Source organism: Salvelinus alpinus, chromosome 3 (assembly GCF_045679555.1).
Source record: "Salvelinus alpinus chromosome 3, SLU_Salpinus.1, whole genome shotgun sequence".
Taxonomy (NCBI): domain Eukaryota; kingdom Metazoa; phylum Chordata; class Actinopteri; order Salmoniformes; family Salmonidae; genus Salvelinus; species Salvelinus alpinus.
Window position 1 is genome coordinate 77,194,773 of NC_092088.1, and position 19,431 is coordinate 77,214,203.

The 19,431-nt window shown below is 43.9% G+C and overlaps 1 protein-coding gene across 1 annotated transcript; it reads right to left on the reverse strand.

Moving 5' to 3' along the window:
• Window positions 1–6,107: 6,107 nt before the first annotated feature.
• LOC139571375 (transmembrane protein 235-like) lies at window positions 6,108–19,030 on the reverse strand. Its single transcript, XM_071394185.1, has 4 exons — window positions 18,768–19,030; window positions 18,547–18,612; window positions 18,248–18,382; window positions 6,108–6,470 (listed from the first exon to the last, which is right to left on the reverse strand). Exons 1-4 carry the CDS (start codon window positions 18,925–18,927, stop codon window positions 6,250–6,252), a joined length of 582 nt encoding a protein of 193 aa, XP_071250286.1. The 5' UTR covers window positions 18,928–19,030; the 3' UTR covers window positions 6,108–6,249.
• Between the last annotated feature and the right edge of the window lie 401 nt (window positions 19,031–19,431).

A 19,431-nucleotide genomic window follows, 5' to 3' on the forward strand; every position in this document is an offset into this window, starting at 1 on the left:
CTATTCAACCTTTACTAAAGAATTGTCTAATAGCCAAGCTAAGTGTGAACCCCCCAACTTGCAACAAATCATTTGTATCTATCTTTCCACATCTACCTACACACGTATCTACCTACACACGGTTAATGTTATAAAAAAAAATATATATATCTATATTTATATATTGGTCATGGCTCCTGAGTGGCGCAGCGGTCTAAGGCACTGCATCTCAGTGCAAGAGGCTTTACTGCAGTCCCTGGTTCGAATTCAGGCTGTATCACATTCGACCGTAATTGGGAGTGCCATAGGGCTGTGCACAATTGGCCCAGCGCCATCCGGGTTTGGCCAGGGTAGGCCTTCATTGTAAATAAGAATTTGTTCTTACCTGACTTGCCAAGTTAAATAAAGGTTCAATTAAAAAAAAAAAAACTGGCGGCAACTGCAGCTAAATAGCCCAGTACTGTCCATCCTAATGGAAACCCAGAGGGTTTTTTGTTTTTCTTGGAATAGAAAAACATAATATTAATCAAATGAATTAAGCAAGTACCAGTCAAAAGTTTGGACACACCTACTCATTCCAGGATTTGTCTTTATTTTTTACATTGTAGAATAATAGTGAAGACATGAACTATGAAATAACACCGGCATCCCACGTGCCCTGCATTCTGTAGTACAGACATGGCCTGCTCTCCCTTATGTAAGGAATTAGGCACTTTCCCATGTCTACTACAGTATGTATTGTAGACTGCACAGTAGCCTAATAAACAAATAAACACATTTCATTAATAAAATAATGATAAAAAACACTCTTTCAAAATGCAGATGTTGATTTAGTTATGTATCCATAACGAATTACTATGGGAATAAATATCACTGATTTACAGAAATATTGGAACAAAGTTGTCTAATGAAGGCAAACAATTTAGAATCCTCCAATCCTGTAGCCTTCTCCCGACCGTCACGTTGTACAGCGCCATATTTTCCATTCCATCCTAATGGAAACCCTGGGGGTTTAGTTTTTAGTTTTTCTCTGAATAGAAACACCATAATATTAATCAAATTAATTAAGCCAAATTTCTTCAAATCAATCCCATATACTGTGTTGTTACAAAAAGTTTTTAAATTCTATGGTAATGCCTATACGGAATTCTATGGTAATGCCTATACGGAATTCTATCAAATGCTTCTCAAAGATGCCCTCTGGTGGTCAAACTAGCAATAACTTGCAGTAACAGAAAAAATGACTATGACAATGAAATTACTTACCACAGAATGCTGCGGCAGCACCCAAGGTGTGCCGCAGTATGACACAACTTTTAAAGGAGGAACCACTGTATCCTTGTGCATTGAAATTGCCATCGCCAGTAACCGAAAGGTTGCTAGATCGAATCCCTGAGCTGACAAGGTAAAAATCAGTCGTTCTGCCCCTGAATAAGGCAGTTAACCCACTGTTCCTAGGCCGTCATTGTAAATAAGAATTTGTTCTTAACTGACTTGCCTAGTTAAATAAAGGTTAAATAAAAAATAAAAAATGCAATTGTGTTCGTTGTCGGTAGCTTATGCCTGCCCATATCATAACCCCACCGCCACCAAGGGGGACTCTGTTCACGATGTTGACATCAGCAAACTGCTGCTGTCTGCCATCTGCCCGGTACAGTTGAAACCGGGATTCATCTGTGATGAGCACACTTCTCCACTGTGCCAGTGGCCATCGAAGGTGGGTGTTTACCCACTTAAGTCAGTTACAACCAATGTTCCATCAAATTCTTTGGGGCACTGAGCACACTTTAGGTCTTCCGAGTGGAAACTTGAACCTTGTGAGAATTTTATGCAACTTCTGGCTGAGGCTGTACTCTTACAGATTTAGACAGTAGCAAATAGGCTATTGTAGCTATTTTAGCATAGTGTAGGCCTACCAACAAAACCAATGTAGCAAATCCCATAACATTTTCACATGGAAATAGCTTTTGATTTCTATGTTATAGCCTTCAGTAGCCTGCAGGCATATATTGCATGAAACTTTTAATAACGTTTTTACATGATGACATTAATCATGTAAAATGACATGACGATGTTTTACTTGGTCTGTAACACCAGGGGTGTTACTGTAAATTGCATTGTATTGTGTTGTATGATGCAAGAAACCACTTTAAAAAATAAAAGTTATTATTATTACCATATAGAAAATTAGACAATGTAGACTACCCCTCTGCCTATTGGCTTATTTGCACATTCAAGCTTGCCTCGAAATACAATACTGCCACTTTTAATTAAGACATAAGCTTTTTAAAGCCAGCTTGAAATGTAGCCTACATTTTTTGTGCTCTTGTAGGAAGCAGTAACTCCCCATTGCTGACCTATACTTATCTAAAAATGGGCTAATAACTCGCTAACTAGCAAAGAATATCAACAAATGTGCACACGCTCGGCAATGATCTGAAAGGTGTATTCACTCGCGGGCGATTGAAAGACCACTTGTAAACTACCCCTGCCAGTAGAATTCTACTCCGTTGCGCTCTGGCTCTGCCTACAACAAAATCCCAGACTCAATCTTGCAAAGTTAGATGTGTTTTGGTTTGTTGCATTGAAAAGGGATTGATATAATGTTGAATCGATCACAGAAGAAACGTTGATCTATATAGTGCAAACTAAAGGGGTGAACTCAGTGAAGTTCAATCTCTTGCATGGCATTTCTTCTGCACCGCAGTCCTGGAGGAGGCGCACGCCTGCAGTTTAGAGGGAACATTGGTGATGATTCCCGAACTGCAGCTTCCCTGAGACGGTTTCTGACAGTTATTCTTTGGTTGTGCAAACCCACAGTTTCATCAGGTGTCATGCTCCCTCAAAACATGAGACATCTATGGCATTGTGTTGTGTTACAAAACTGCACACTTATAGAGTGGTCTTTTATTGTCCCCAGCACAACGTGCACCTGTGAAATGATCATGCTGTTTAATCAGTTTATTGATATGCCACACCTGTCAGGTAGATGGATTAACTTGGCAAAGGAGAAATGCACAAATTAGTGCCAACATGTTGCGTTTATTACAAAGTAAAAAGTAGGCTATGCTTTGTTGTTTTGGATATTATTTACCAAAAAGGTGGCAAAAGACCCTGGACAACTTCACAGAACAAGCACAATAACATGTTACAATGGATACCAGAAAGAAAATGCATTTGTTGTGTGTTTTTTTAATTTTGGGACCACACAGCATGTTGAGCAGCAAATCACAGCTCACAGCCAGCTACTGGCAGGCAGGGACACAGTTGGGCTGCTGACAAGGACACCTCTCTCTCCCACTGGCCCATTGTTGATAAAGGTCAAGCAGCAGTCATTATAAAGCCTTGCTGCTCTGACCTTCCCTCCCTCCCCCACACACCACAACCACTGCTATTGTCAGCCCTGTGGAACAACCACTGCTATTGTCAGCCCTGTGGAACAACCACTGCTATTGTCAGCCCTGTGGAACAACCACTGCTATTGTCAGCCCTGTGGAACAACCACTGCTATTGTCAGCCCTGTGGAACAACCACTGCTATTGTCAGTCCTGTGGAACAACCATTGTTATTGCCAGACCTGTGGAACAACCACTGCTATTGTCAGCCCTGTGGAACAACCACTGCTATTGTCAGCCCTGTGGAACAACCACTGCTATTGTCAGTCCTGTGGAACAACCATTGTTATTGCCAGACCTGTGGAACAACCACTGCTATTGTCAGCCCTGTGGAACAACCACTGCTATTGTCAGCCCTGTGTAACACTTAAAGCTTGTGGGCTGCTGTGTCCTTGCCCAAGTTTCAATCCGATTGCTGTTTGTCAGCTATGCACCTTTTTAAAAGCAATTTTATTTCAACGTCCGCGGAGACCACATTCATGGTAAACGTGGCATGTCTGCTCAATGAGAAATTACCTTTTAAATGTCAAGTGTGCTATAATGCAGATATACACTACCGCTCAAAAGTTTGGGGTCACTTAGAAATGCCCTTGTTTTCCATGAAAACATACATGAAATTAGTTGCAAAATGAAAAGGAAATATGTTCAAGACGTTGACAAGGTTATAAATAATGATTTTAATTTAAATAATAATTGTGTCCTTTGCCTTCGTCAAAGAATTCTCAATTTGCAGCAATTACAGGCTTGCAGACCTTTGGCATTCTAGTTGTCAATTTGTTGAGGTAATCTGAAGAGATTTCACCCCATGCTTCCCGAAGCACCTCCCACAAATTGGATTGGCTTGATGGGTACTTCTTACGTACCATACGGTCAAGCTGCTCCCACAACAGCTCAATAGGGTTGAGATCCGGTGACTGTGCTGGCCACTCATTATAGAGAGAATACCAGCTGACTGCTTCTTCCCTAAATAGTTATTGCATAGTTTGGAGCTGTGCTTTTGTTCATTGGCCTGTTGTAGGAGGAAATTGGCTCCAATTATGTGCCGTCCACAGGGCACTTAATTGCATGGCGTTGCAAAATGGAGTGATAGCCTTCCTTCTTCAATATCCCTTTTACCCTGTACAAATATCCCAATTTTCCACCACCAAAGTACCCCCAGACCATCACATTTCCTCCACCATGCTTGACAGATGGTGTCAAGCACTCCTCCAGCATAATTTCATTTTTTCTGCGTCTCACAAATGTTCTTCTTTGTGATCCGAACTCCTCAAACTTAGATTCATCTGTCCATAACACTTTTTTCCAATCTTCCTCTGTCCAGTGTCTGTGTTATTTTGCCCATCTTAATCTTTTATTTTTATTGGCCAGTCTGGGATATGGCTTTTTCTTTGCAACTCTGCCTAGAAGGCCAACATTCCTGAGTCGCTTCTTTACTGTTGATGTTGAGACTGGTGTTTTGCGGGTACTATTTAATGAAGCTGCCAGTTGAGGACTTGTGAGGCGTCTGTTTCTCAAACTAGACACTCTAATGTACTTGTCCTCTTGCTCAGTTGTGCACCGGGGCCTCTCACTCCTCTTTCTATTCTGTTTAGAAAGTTTGCGCTGTTCTGTGAAAGGAGTAATACACAGCGTTGTACGAGATCTTCAGTTTCTTGGCAATTACCAACAGTGTAATTTTTAAGTAAAAAAATAGGTATTAGGTAAACAATAGATAAGTAAAGAAATACTTAACGTGGAAATGTGGACAACAAGAATAGACTGATAAGTTTCAGTTATTTGTTTCTGGCCATTTTGAGATTGTAATCAAACCCACAAATGCTGATGCTCCAGATACTCAACTAGTCTAAAGGCCAGTTTTATTGCTTCTTTAATTAGCACAACAGTTTTCATCTGTGCTAACATAATTGCAAAATAGTTTTCGAATGATCAATTAGCCTTTTAAAATGATAAACTTGGATTAGCTAACACAACGTGCCATTGGAACACAGGAGTGATGGTTGCTGATAATGGGCCTCTGTTCGCCTATGTAGATATTCCATAAAAAAATGTGCAATTTCCAGCTACAATAGTCATTTAAAACATAAACAATGTCTACACTGTATTTCTGATCAATTTGATGTTATTTTACTGGACAAAATGTTTTGCTTTTCTTTCAAAACAAGGACATTTCTAAGTGACCCCAAACTTTTGAACGGTAGTGTACTGCTGATTGGATTGAATCCAGGCCCTTGTCTTTTATTTTCTCTTATGCGGGTGGATGTTGTGGTTTCCACAGTAACAACTGACGGTGACAAAGTAAAATAAAGGGTCTTTAGTTCTTGCCCCTTCAATCATCAGGTGAACACTAACGTCCACTGACATGTCCACTTCGTTGCTCTCAACTACTTTCAATGTGCAGATGAAGGGACATGGAGCCTCTTCAGACTATTGAGATGCACCTTCAGTCTGCTCTGGGCATTTCTACTATGGCGTTTGCTTTGAGGACATCTATTCATATAGCCCTTCACTTGCCAACATTCTAAAATGCAACCCCGTGACAGCTAACAGCCATTCAGACTGACATGGTTGAGGCCTGTAATTCTGGTGTTTCATTTCTCATCCTACATTATAGCACCACAATAAGCAATTTCGTATTTGAGGGCCTTTGTCAATTGAAATGTAGTGACTTATCAGACCACAAGATGGCATTAAATGACAGCTGTTTTACCCACAGACTATAAACCACATACTGCATTTAGGATGAAAAAATATGTAATAAAGAACTTTATTTCTCCAGAGGGAAATTAATTTGTGGTGCCAGAGATGAGCGCACAAAAATAATTAGAAAATTGAAGGTACAGTTCTTGTGACACTTCTGTAGGGCCTGGCTCTTGGGTTAGGACATAGAGGGCCAGCCGTGGCCCGTGAGCCGCTCTGGAGGGTGGCGGGGTGGGCAGCCAGCAGCAGGCCAGTGAGGACCTCCAGGCAGAAGGAGGGCCAGGCCCAGGGACCAGCTCGAATGGGGTGCTGACCACCTGGGCCAGACGCTCTCGGTCTCTGCCAGCGCCTGCTGGGAGTAGCTGGTGTACAGGCTGACACCGGAGAGGGTCAGGACACCTGAGGAAACACACACACCATAAATAAACACACACACCAGCTGGGAGTAATTGATGTAGCTGGGGCTCACTTTGAAGCTTGTCAGCAACACCAGCTGGGAGTAAGTTGACTGAGAACACATTCTCATTTACAGCAACAACCTGGGGAATAGTTACAGGGGAGAGAAGATGAATGAGCTAATTGTAAACTGGGGATGATTAGGTGGCCATGATGGTATGAAGGCCAGATTGGGAATTTAGCCAGGACACCAGGGTTAACACCCCTACTGTTACAATAAGTTCCTGATTCTACCTGGATTATGTTGGAGAGGCTTCCATTAAAGATCACCCTCTGTGTTCTGTTAGACAGGTAACTCTTTATCCACAATATAGCAGGGGGTGTAAAGCAATAACACATTTGTTTTTCCATCAGCAGGACTATGATCGATATTGTCAAAAGCAGCACTGAAGTCTAACAAAACAGCTCCCACAATGTTTTTATCAAACATTTCTCTAAGCCAATCATCAGTCATTTGTGTAAGTGAAGTGCTTGTTGATAGTACTTCCCTATAAGCCTACTGAAAGTCTGTTAGGATTTTATCTGGTCAAACACCATTTTTCCCCCAAAGGTTTACTAAGGGTTGGTAACAGACTGATTTGTCAGCTATTTGAGTCAGTAAAGGGGGCTTTAATATTCTTGGGTATCGTCATTACTTTTGCTTCCCTCCAGGCCTGAGGGCACACACACACTTTCTATTAGGCTTAAATTGAAGACATGGCAAATAGGAGTGGCAATATTGTCCACTATTATCCTCAGTAATTTTCCATCCAAGTTGTCAGACCCCGGTGGCCTGTCATTGTTGATAGACAACAATTCTTTTTTCACCTCTTCCACAATGCTTGTCATTCATAATTTGATCAGTTAAACTTGGATGTGTAGTGTCAGCATTTGTTGCTGGCATGTCATGCCTAAATTTGCTAATCTTGCCAATGAAAACATAATTCAAGTAATTGTCAATATCAGTGGGTTTTGTGATGAATGAGCCATTTGATTCAATGAATGATGGAGCTGAGTTTTGTCGTTTTACCATTTTACATTTAAAGTGCTCCAAAGCTTTTTACTATTGGTATTTTGGTATTTGTATTTTATTAGGATCCCCATTAGCTGTTGCAAAAGCAGCAGTTACTCTTCCTGGGGTCCACACAAAACATCAAACATAATACAGAATGACATAATACAGAACATCAATAGGCAAGAACAGCTCAAAGACAGAACTACATACAACATTTTTAAAGGCACACGTAGCCTACATATCAATGCATACACACAAACTATCTAGGTCAAATAGGGGAGAGGCATTGTGCCTGCGAGTTGTTGCTTTATCTGTTTTTTGAAACCAGGTTTGCTGTTTATTTTAGCAATATGAGATGGAAGGAAGTTCCATGCAATTAGGGCTCTATATAATACTGTGCGTTTTCTTGAATTTGTTCTGGATTTGGGGACTGACACCCCTGGTGTCATGTCTGGTGGGATTTGTGTGTGTGTCAGAGCTGTGTGTGAATTGACTATGCAAACAATTTGGGATTAACAACACATCAATGTTTCTTATAAAAATAATAAGTGATGCAGTCAGTCTCTCCTCAACTCTTAGCCAAGAGAGACTGGCATGCATAGTATTTATATCAGCCCTCTGATTACTATCATTCTTTATGTCAATTATCTTTGTTTCATAGTTTAGTTTCTTATTTTAATTCTTATGATTTCTCAATTTGCAATACGTTTGCCAATCGGTTGTGAGGCCAGACTTATTTGCCATTCCTTTTTTCTCATCCCTCTCAACCATAACATTTTTCAATTCCTCATCAATCCATGGGAATTTAACAGTTTTTACTGTCATTGCATTAATGAGTGCATGCTTATTAGTAACTGGGATAAGCAATTTCATAAATGTGTCAAGTGCAGCATCTGGCTGCTCCTCATTACACACCACAGAACAACAAATATTTAAATAAACAACACAGGAATCACCACAGCACTTCTTGTATGACCTCCTATACACTATATTAGGCCCAGCCTTTAGAACTTTGCTTGAGTGGGCAGCTTGATCAAAGCCAGTCAATATTGAAATCACCCACAAAATATACCTCTGTTGATATCACATACATTATCAAGCATTTCACATGTTATCCAGATACTGACTGTAAGCACTTGGTGGTCTATAGCAGCTTCCCACCAGGATGGACTTCAGGTGAGGTAGATTAACCTGTAGCCATATTACTTCAACAGTATTTAACATGAGATCCTCTCTAATCTGTACAGGAATGTGGTTCTGAATATAAACAGCAACACCTCCACCATTGCCATTTCTGTATTTTCTGTAGATGTTGTAACCAGTACAGGAGCATCATAGCAAAAACTGAGACTGGCCAATATCTTCTACCCCCAGACCATCAGGCTCCTAAATAGCCACCACTAGTCAGCTATCTGCTCCTCCCTCCCCCACTACTCCCCCTATGAACATTCCCCCCCGCACCCTCAACAGTCACTACCTTACCTGCTGCTCCCCCTATGGACATTCTCTCTCTTGCTGCCCTCTGTAACAGACCTTTACTCTGCCCCCCACTCCAACAACATTCATCACTGTTGCAGTTCTTAATATGTATATTACTTTATTAAGATTTTGTTTTATTGGACTTGGTCCCCATACCCCCCTCAATGGTCATGCTGCTCCCCCTATGGTCATTACCCCACCCCTCAATCAATACAATTTATTTATAGAGCCCTTTTACAACAGCAGTTGTCACAAAGTGCTTATACAGAAACTGAGCCTAATACCCCAAACAGCAAGCAATGCAGATGTAGAGGCATAGTGGCTAGGAACAACTCCCTCGAAAGGTAGGAACCTAGGAAGAAACCTAGAGAGGAACCAGGCTCTAAGGGGTGGCCAGTCCTCTTCTGGCTGTGTCAGGTGGAGATTATAAGAGTACACGGCTCTTAAGGCCAGATTGTTCTTCAGGATGTCCATAGAAGACCAGCAGGGTCAAATAATAATCACAGTGGTTGTAGAGGGTGATTTTGAATTGAGATCAGCACCTCGGGAGTTAATGTCAGTTGGCTTTTCATAGCCGAGCACTCAGAGGTCGAGACAGCATGCGCGGGGGAGGGTCCAGTGAACAGGTCAAGATTCCATGGCCGCAGGCAGAACAGCAGAAACTGGGTCAGCAGCACGACCAGGTGGACTAGGGACCGCGAGGGGTCATCCGGCCAGGTAGTCCTGAGGCATGGTCAACAGTCTATACTCTGCCTACACCCCAAAGGACAGTACTTTATTAATTACTGCTATAGTTATGTATATAGTGCCATTTATATAGTTTTAAAAATTATTTCACTAGTCCTGCATGTTGGAGCTCGAAGCCTAAGGTTTCACTGTACCCTGCAACCACAACTGCAACCCTGTACATATGACTATTAAACACTGAATCTGACACACACTAACAGTAAGGCATTGCTAATATACCAAATGTGCACACAAGGAGTTGGAGAGGGAGATGAAACATTATGGTTCACATAAGCACAAAGTATGTACACGCTCTTATGCAGTACACCTGGCTTGGAGAGCACTTTACAGGATCCCCTCAATGAAGGATAAAGATGTCACAGCCACTTAGACAGCATCTTACACATAAAAGCTTAGGCTCAAAAAGGACAGCGAGGGAAAGAGGAGCCTTTTGATGTTGTATTTTGTTTAATCTTTAATGGAATCTAGGCAGACTAGACATGAATACAATAGCAAAACTATAAAACCCACATATCAGAATGAGAGAATGGGAGAAACAAGACGTAGACTGACGCAGGCACCATCGGATGACATCAAAGTTTAAGAGCTCTCAGAGTCCCATTATGTTGCCATGGCGAAACTGGTCTTTGGTTCCGGCTGAGAGGACTAGGCAAAGTCAATAAACTAGAAAATGTTTGTACCCGGCACAAGCAGCCCAAATCACCACATATTGCTGGCAGGGGGGCTAGGTGGGGGTAGTTTTTCTTTATCCCTATATCACCCAAGGGTGTCATGAGCAGCGAGACTGGAAGGAGTGGAAGGGGTGTCTGCGTGTAATTACACAGATGGTTTATTCACACAGGACTGAAATATTAAAGTGATCAGAATTACTACCAAAGAGGAGAAATACCCAGACAGCACCACAGGGAATATAATCAACTGCTTATCAGCCTGTACAATGATTGGTTAATGATTTTGGGCTGAGATGTTAGAGACAACGATGTTCGTTAACAGAAATGAACAGGACATTCAAATAAACAAGTTCTGGATATTCCCTGTTGACATTGAAACCGAATGACAGAGACTCATCTCGTAGGAGTTCTTGATTACTGATGAGGTGGTCGCTCAGGCGTTTATACCTACCGAAGCATCACCCAGGTGGGTGCTACACTTTTAGTGGTGGATGTTCCAGTCTACCTAGCTGTGCACTTCAGAGACAGCCTGACAAAGAGCTGCGGGCAGGCCTGTCTGACTGATGTTTCTCCCTACCTGGCTGGACCATCAACGCCACCTCCACTCAAGCTCCTCCTGTCCTGAACTACATCATCATCTAGCTGTGGAAGACCATCTCATCAAATGCCAACTTCCTGAATTTGTTTTTGTTTGTTTTTTAAAGCGATTGAGATTCTGTATAAAAGCGCAATATAAAATAAATCTATTATTACCACACTGCTGTAAAAGTATTTGGCTCAGTCTGGCCCTGAGCCCCTCTGAGTCCCCCTCTGACTCTTCCTGAGGGGATTGAAAAGACCTTTGTGTCATGTGGCACTCGCCCTCTTAGCCCTAATTTTATTTATTTAACCAGGCAAGTCAGTTAATAACAAACTCTTATTTAAAATGACACCCTACCAAAAGGCTAAAGGCCTCCTAAGGGGACTGAGATTGAGATTAAAAATTCAAAATAAATATAGGACAAAACACACATCACAACAAGAGAGACATCACAACACTACATAAAGACAGACCTAAGACAACAACATAGCATGGTAGCAACACAGCATGGTAGCAACACAAAACATGGTACAAACATTATTGGGTGACAGACAACCGCACAAAGGGCAAGAAGGTAGAGACAACAATACATCACACAAAGCAGCCCCAACGGTCAGTAAGAGTGTCCATGATTGAGTCTTTGAATAAAGAGATTGAGATAAAACTGTCCAGTTTGAGTGTTTGTTGCAGCTCGTTCCAGTCGCTAGCTGCAGTGAACTGAAAAGAGGAGCGACCCAGGGATGTTTGTGCTTTGGGGACTTAAGCTCTAAGCTCACACTAAGGGTTGTGTTTATTTCTGTTTTTTATTAAGCCCAAGGAATTTGTTATATTGAGCATTTGGCAGATGATACAACACTCTCACACAAAGAGACAAGTTTTCCAGTAAATTGACATTTACAAGAAAACATGCTTGATTGAGGAATTGAAGATCAAATCAAAGATGAGAATGACAGGGAGAAGACAGAAGAGCGATATAGAGGGAGAAGACAGAAGAGCGATATAGAGGGAGAAGACAGAAGAGCGATATAGAGGGAGAAGACAGAAGAGCGATATAGAGGGAGAAGACAGAAGAGCGATATAGAGGGAGAAGACAGAAGAGCGATATAGAGGGAGAAGACAGAAGAGCGATATAGAGGGAGAAGACAGAAGAGCGATATAGAGGGAGAAGACAGAAGAGCGATATAGAGAGAGAAGACAGAAGAGCGATATAGAGGGAGAAGACAGAAGAGCGATATAGAGAGAGAAGACAGAAGAGCGATAGAGAGAGAAGACAGAAGAGCGATATAAAGAGAGCGAGAAGACAAAAGAGCGATATAAAGAGAGCAATTTGTTATTTTTATTGAACTAGGCAAGTCAGTTAAGAACAAATTCTTATTTACAATGACGGCCTACCCCTGCCAAACCCTCCCCTAACCCGGATGACGCTGGGCCAATTGTGCACAGCCCAATGGGACTCCCGATAACGGCCGGTTGTGATACCGCCCGGGATCGAACACGGGTCTGTAGTGACGTCTCTAGCACTGCGATGCAGTGCCTTAGACCAATGCGCTACTCGGTCCCTAAAACAGAAGAGCGATATGAAGAGAGAAGACAGAAGAGCGATAGTGAGAGCGTGCGAAAGAGAGAAGAGCGATATAAAGCGAGCGAGAGAGGAGACAGAAGAGTGGTACGAAGCGAGCGAGAAGACAGAAGAGCGATACAAAGCGAGCGAGAAGAGAGAAGAGCGATATAAAGAAAGAGAGAGGAGACAGAAGAGTGATATGAAGCGAGCAAAGACAGAAGAGCGGTATAAAGCGAGCGAGAGAGAAGCGAGAAGAGCGATATAAAGTGAGCGAGAGAGAAGACAGAAGAGAGATATGAAGCGAGCGAGAAGACAGAAAAGCGATAAAGCGGGCGAGAGAAGACAGAAGGGCGATATGAAGCGAGAGAGAGAGAAGCGAGAAGAGCGATATGAAGCGAGAGAGAGAAGCAAGAAGAGCGATATAAAGCGAGCGAGAGAGAAGACAGAAGAGCGATATAAAGCGAGCGAGAGAAGACAGAAGAGCGATATGAAGCGAGCGAGAGAAGACAGAAGAGCGATATGAAGCGAGCGAGAGAGAAGACAGAAGAGCGATATAAAGCGAGCGAGAGAAGACAGAAGAGCGGTATAGAGCGAGCGAGAGAGAAGCGAGAAGAGCAATATAAAGCGAGCAAGAGAGAAGACAGAAGATAGATAATGAAGCGAGCGAGAGAGAAGACAGAAGAGATATGAAGCGAGCGAGAGAGAAGACAGAAAAGCGATATAAAGCAAGCGAGAGAAGACAGAAGAACGATATAAAGTAAGACAGAAGAGCGATATGAAGCGAGAGATATGAAGCGAGCGAGAGATATGAAGCGAGCAAGAGATATGAAGCGAGCAAGAGAGAAGACAGAAGAGCGATATAAAGAGAGAAGACAGAAGAGCAATAGCGAGAGCGTGCAAAAGACAGGAGAGAGAAGACAGAAGAGCGATATAAAGCGAAAGAGAGAAGACAGAAGAGCGATATAAAGCGAAAGAGAGAAGACAGAAGAGCGATATAAAGCGAGAGAGAGAAGACAGAAGAGCGATATAAAGCGAGCGAAAGACAGAAGAGCGATATAAAGCGAGTGAGAGAGAAGACAGAAGAGCGATATAAAGCGAGAGAGAGAGAAGACAGAAGAGCGATATAAAGCGAGAGAGAGAGAAGACAGAAAAGCGATATAAAGCGAGCGAGAGAGAAGACAGAAAAGCGATATAAAGCGAGAGAGAGAAGACAGAAGAGCGATATAAAGCGAGCGAGAGAGAAGACAGAAAAGCGATATAAAGCGAGAGAGAGAAGACAGAAGAGCGATATAAAGCGAGCGAGAGAGAAGACAGAAAAGCGATATAAAGCGAGCGAGAGAGAAGACAGAAAAGCGATATAAAGCGAGAGAGAGAGAGAAGACAGAAGAGCGAAATGAAGCGAGAGAAGGATGAGAGAAGGCACCACACAATAGTGTAACACGGAGAGTGACCACAGCTGAGAAAGAAAGACACACGGCACACATACAAACCAAATTCACAGAGATAGAAAGTGAAATCAAATTCCAATTCCAGCCTTGATCCCATTTCCCACTTTGCCATGTGCTGTTGATTAGGGCTAAAGGCACGAAGATTTAGTTAACTCTGTTCTCTAGCATCACAAGACTTTCTTTATCAGGGTTATTCTAGGCCTGACTGGCAGGGTCACAGGGCGAGAAGGGCAGCAGTAGGGAGGGACACGCCATAGAGTTAGAATTAGTAGAATCTAGAATGTCTGATCCACTAATTCTAAGGCGACGCACATTGGTCAGGAGCTGAGCATTAGACGGGCTGGAGTCGCTGCATTGGTCACTCTTAATTGGATAAAAACTGTACACAACGCTCTACCTCAAGTCACTATTCTTTTAAAGATAAGGAATCCTTGTAATACAGTCCATCAACAATGAATAGGACATTTTCCAGAGTTATGTCCAATTCATTTATGTTCAACTCTGGTTGTGTTTACACAGGTAGCCCAATCTGATCTTTTGCCCGATGACTGGCAAAAGATCAGATCTGATTGGTCAAAAGACCGATTAGTGGTAAAAGTGAAGGTCTTTACAACTCCAGCTCCCAGTGCCTCTCCATAAAGATAATAAGCAATGAACTGTGTCATCATCCATCTATCTCCATACACCCTCATCTTTCCATCTCTCTCACCATACCCTCATCTCTCCATCTCTCTCCATACCCTCACTTCTCCATCTCTCTCTCTCCATGCCCTCACCATCTCTCTCTCTCTCCATACCCTCACCTCTCCATCTCTCTCTCCATACCCTCACTTCTCCATCTCTCTCTCCATACCCTCACTTCTCCATCTCTCTCCATACCCTCACTTCTCCATCTCTCTCCATAGCCTCACCTCTCCATAGCCTCACCTCTCCATCTCTCTCCATACCCTCATCTCCCCATCTCTCTCTCCATATCCTCATCTCCCCATCTCTCTCTCCACATCCTCATCTCTTATCCCCCTCTCTCCATACCTTCATCTCTCCATCCCTCTCTCTCTTCATACCCTCATCTCTCTCTCTCTTCATACCCTCATCTCTATCTCTCTTCATACCCTCATCTCTCCATCCATCTGTCTCTCTCTCTCCATCTCTCTCCAAACCCTCATCTCTCCATTTCTCTCTCACTCCCTCTCCATACCCTGATCTCTCAATCTCTCTCTTCATCCCCTCAGCTCTGCATCCCTCTCACCATCCCCTCAACTCTCTCCATACCCTCACCTCTCCATACCCTCACCTCTCTCCATACCCTCACCTCTCCATCTCTCTCCATACCCTCATCTCTCCATCTCTCTCCATACCCTCATCTGTCCATACCCTCATCTCTCCATCTCTCTCCATACCCTCATCTCTCCCCATACCCTCATCTCTCCATCTCTCTCCATACCCTCATCTGTCCATCTCTCTCTCCATACCCTCATCTGTCCATCTCTCTCTTCATACCCTCATCTCTCATCCCTCTCTCTCCATACCTTCATCTCTCATCCCTCTCTCTCTTCATACCCTCATCTCTATCTCAATACCCTCATCTCTCCATCCATCTGTCTCTCTCCAAACCCTTATCTCTGCATCTCTCTCTTCATCCCCTCATCTCTGCATCTCTCTCTTCATCCCCTCATCTCTGCATCTCTCTCGCCATCCCCTCAACTCTCTCCATACACTCATCTTTCCATCTCTCTCTCTCCGTACCCTCACCTCTCCATCTCTCTCTTTCCATCTCACCTCTCCGTACCCTCACCTCTCCATCTCTCTCTTTCCATCTCACCTCTCCGTACCCTCACCTCTCCATCTCTCTCTTTCCATCTCACCTCTCCGTAACCTCACCTCTCCACCTCTCTCTTTCCATCTCACCTCTCCGTAACCTCACCTCTCCGTAACACCTCACCTCTCCGTAACACCTCACCTCTCCGTAACACCTCACCTCTCCGTAACACCTCACCTCTCCGTAACACCTCACCTCTCCGTAACACCTCACCTCTCCGTAACACCTCACCTCTCCGTAACACCTCACCTCTCCGTAACCTCACCTCTCCGTAACCTCACCTCTCCGTAACCTCACCTCTCCATCACTCTCTCCACACCCTCATCTCTCCATGTTTTGGGACACTGTAAAGTGCATGGAGAATAAGAGCACCTCCTCCCAGCTGCCCACTGCACTGAGGCTAGGAAACACTGTCACCACTGATAAATCCACGATAATAGAGAATTTCAATAAGCATTTCTCTACGGCTGGACAATGCTTTCCATCTGGCTACCCCAACCCCGGCCAAAAGCTCTGCACACCCGCAGCAACTGGATGCATGCTCTTCAACCGATCGCTGCCCGCACCCGCCTGCCCGACTAGCATCACTACTCTAGACGGTTCTGACTTAGAATATGTGGACAACTATAAATACCTAGGTGTCTGGCTAGACTGTAAACTCTCCTTCCAGACTCATATTAAGCATCTCCAATCCAAAATAAAATCTAGAATCGGCTTCCTATTTCGCAACAAAGCCTCCTTCACTCATGCTGCCAAACATACCCTCGAAAAACCGACTATCTTGCCGATCCTTGACTTCGGCGATGTCATTTACAAAATAGCCTCCAACACTCTACTCAGAAAATTGGATGCAGTCTATCACAGTGCCATCCATTTTGTCACCAAAGCCCCATATACCATTCACTACTGCAACCTGTATGCTCTCGTTGGCTGGTCCTCGCTGCATATTTGTCGCCAAACCCACTTGCTCTAGGTCATCTATAAGTCTTTGCTAGGTAAAGCTCCGCCTTAGCTCACTGGTCACCATAGCAACACCCACCAGTAGCACGCGCTCCAGCAGGAATATTTCACTGGTCATCCCCAAAGCCAACACTTCCTTTGGCCGCCTTTCCTTCCTGTTCTTTGCTGCCAATGACTGGAACGAATTGCAAAAATCACTGAAGTTGGAGACTTATATCTCTCTCACTACCTTTAAGCATCAGCTGTCAGAGCAGCTTACCGATCGCTGCAGCTGTACACAGCCCATCTGTAAATAGCCCATCCAACTACCTACCTCATTCCCATATGTATGTTTGTTTTCCTGCTCTTTTGCACACCAGTATTTCTACTTGCACTTCCACATCTGCACATCTATCACTGCAGTGTAAACTGCTACATTTTAATTACTTCGCCACTATGGCCTATTTATCGCCTTACTTTATTTGCACACACTGTACACAGATTTTTCTATTGTGTTATTGACTGTACATTTGTTTATCCCATGTGTAGCTCTGTGTTGTTTTTGTCGCACTGCTTTGCTTTATCTTGGCCAGGTCGCAGTTGTAAATGAGAACTTGTTCTCAACTGGCCTACCTGGTTAAACAAAGGTGAAATAAAATGTCTGTCTATATACCCTCATCTATCCATTCTCTCTCTCCATTTGCTCTCTCTCTCACCGGGGTTACTGGAGTTGGCCTACAAGGGGGGACTGGAGTTGGGCTACTGGAGGTAGTGGGGGACAGGAGTTGGGCTGTTGGGGGTACTGGAGTTGGGCTATTATGGTACTGGAGGACTGGAGTTGGGCTACCGCGGGTACTGGAGTTGGGCTACTGGAGTGAGGCTACCGGGGGTACTGGAGTGGGGCTACCGGGGGTACTGGAGGGGGGGACAGGAGCTGGGCTATTAGGGTACTGGAGGACTGGAGTTGGGCTACTGGAGTGAGGCTACCGGGGGTACTGGAGTGGGGCTACCGGGGGTACTGGAGGGGGGACAGGAGCTGGGCTATTAGGGTACTGGAGGACTGGAGTTGGGCTACCGCGGGTACTGGAGTTGGGCTACTGGAGTGAGGCTACCGGGGGTACTGGAGTGGGGCTACCGGGGGTACTGGAGTGGGGCTACCGGGGGTACTGGAGTGGGGCTACCGGGGTTACTGGAGGGGGGGACTGGAGCTGGGCTATTGGGGGTAGTGGGGGACTGAAGTTGGTTAACGCTGCTTTAAAAGGCTATATGGATGGTAGTATGTTGCATAGGAGTGAATTTTGGACTTGGGCCTGTAGGTGTTAGGTATCCTTCCCCTTATCCCAGATCTACTTGTGTGCCATAATGTCAACTTCTTGTCATGCCGAACATGACAATGAGTAACAAGAAGTTGGCATGGCAGAACTAAGACTTGGTGTTTGGGCCCTAAGACCGAGAGATGATGATGATGGAGGCCACACTTACTGCAGAAGAAGAGATTGGAGACGGTGCCAGTGAGGAGGGCGGGGCTCCGGGTCAGGGAACTGATCAAGCCACAGATGTCTACAAACAGTAGAAGGACCAGGCTAGGAGGGAAGACCACACTCGCACTGTGCATGTCTGGGGAAAACACACAACATTCCAACTATAGGAGCATACTTGACACACAGATAGAGGCTTCATCAATAACATAATCTATTCAAAATGTCCCAAAATAACAATAGCTGTTAGTGTTTTATTTTACAATGGTTATGTATTAAGGTGATAATGGACAGGTAACTCACTCAACATGTGCATCTCAGGTTCAGAGTAGCTGGAGGAGTTAAATGTGAAAGAATACACCTTTTGACCTGGAAAGATGGATAATTCATTATTCCGTTTTCATTGTGACCATAAAACTGTCTTGCTACAGGAAAGATGTCGGATAACAAATAGGCCTACCTGATACTATAAAGTCATCCATCTAAGCAAGGCATTGGTTTCAAATGACAAAATACACACATACCTTCGTTTTGGGAACCCAAAACCTCTGTATTGGTCTGGTTGGTTCTGTTCACCTTAATAATGTACCAGTAGTCGCTCCCAATCGCTGCCGCCAGGAACGCAAAGCTGAGGATACCGAAGATGCCCGCAGTGATCACCAGAAAACCGAAGGACAGCTTCATCTCGCCTGATTGATGTAAGGTATTTGCTCAGAGATAACAAAAACACGTGCGCCTCGATTCAACTCTCCACGGATATAGGGACTGGTAACGCCCTATTCCTACACTATTTATGTTGTTGACTAGAGGGGTTAATGCCAGTAAAAGGCTAAAGTAATTCAGATTATAGTGAAGTTAGTAGTAAAATATCACAACTACTCAAAATCTCCACTGGGAATCTTTATTCCCATATCTCCAGGATGACGCTCTTTCACCGTGTATCTAGTCCACCGCTCAAGAGCTTTAACAACGTTACGAGGATGAGGCGTGAAGCAGGTTGACCACTACCGTTGAGGAATAACATTTCCAACCAGCGGCAGAGTACATAGCAGGTGGGTCCTCTTATTTTATGGGCTCCAGGCGCACAAGTGTCTCCCTTTACGCATGGCCATTATGCACAACTGGTGTCAAACACAAATATTATAGCGACCTGCGATGTGTAGGGTGTTTGCCTTTCATGCCAGCAAC

Bases quoted from the DNA above. Each gene is read 5' to 3' on its own strand.
- LOC139571375 (XM_071394185.1), bottom strand. From the start codon at position 18,927: ATGAAGCTGTCCTTCGGTTTTCTGGTGATCACTGCGGGCATCTTCGGT. The intron at 18,613-18,767 runs GTATGTGTGTAT...CCATCTTTCCAG, and splicing joins TTTGGGTTCCCAAAACGAAG to GTCAAAAGGTGTATTCTTTC. The intron at 18,383-18,546 runs GTGAGTTACCTG...TGTTTTCCCCAG, and splicing joins ACCTGAGATGCACATGTTGA to ACATGCACAGTGCGAGTGTG.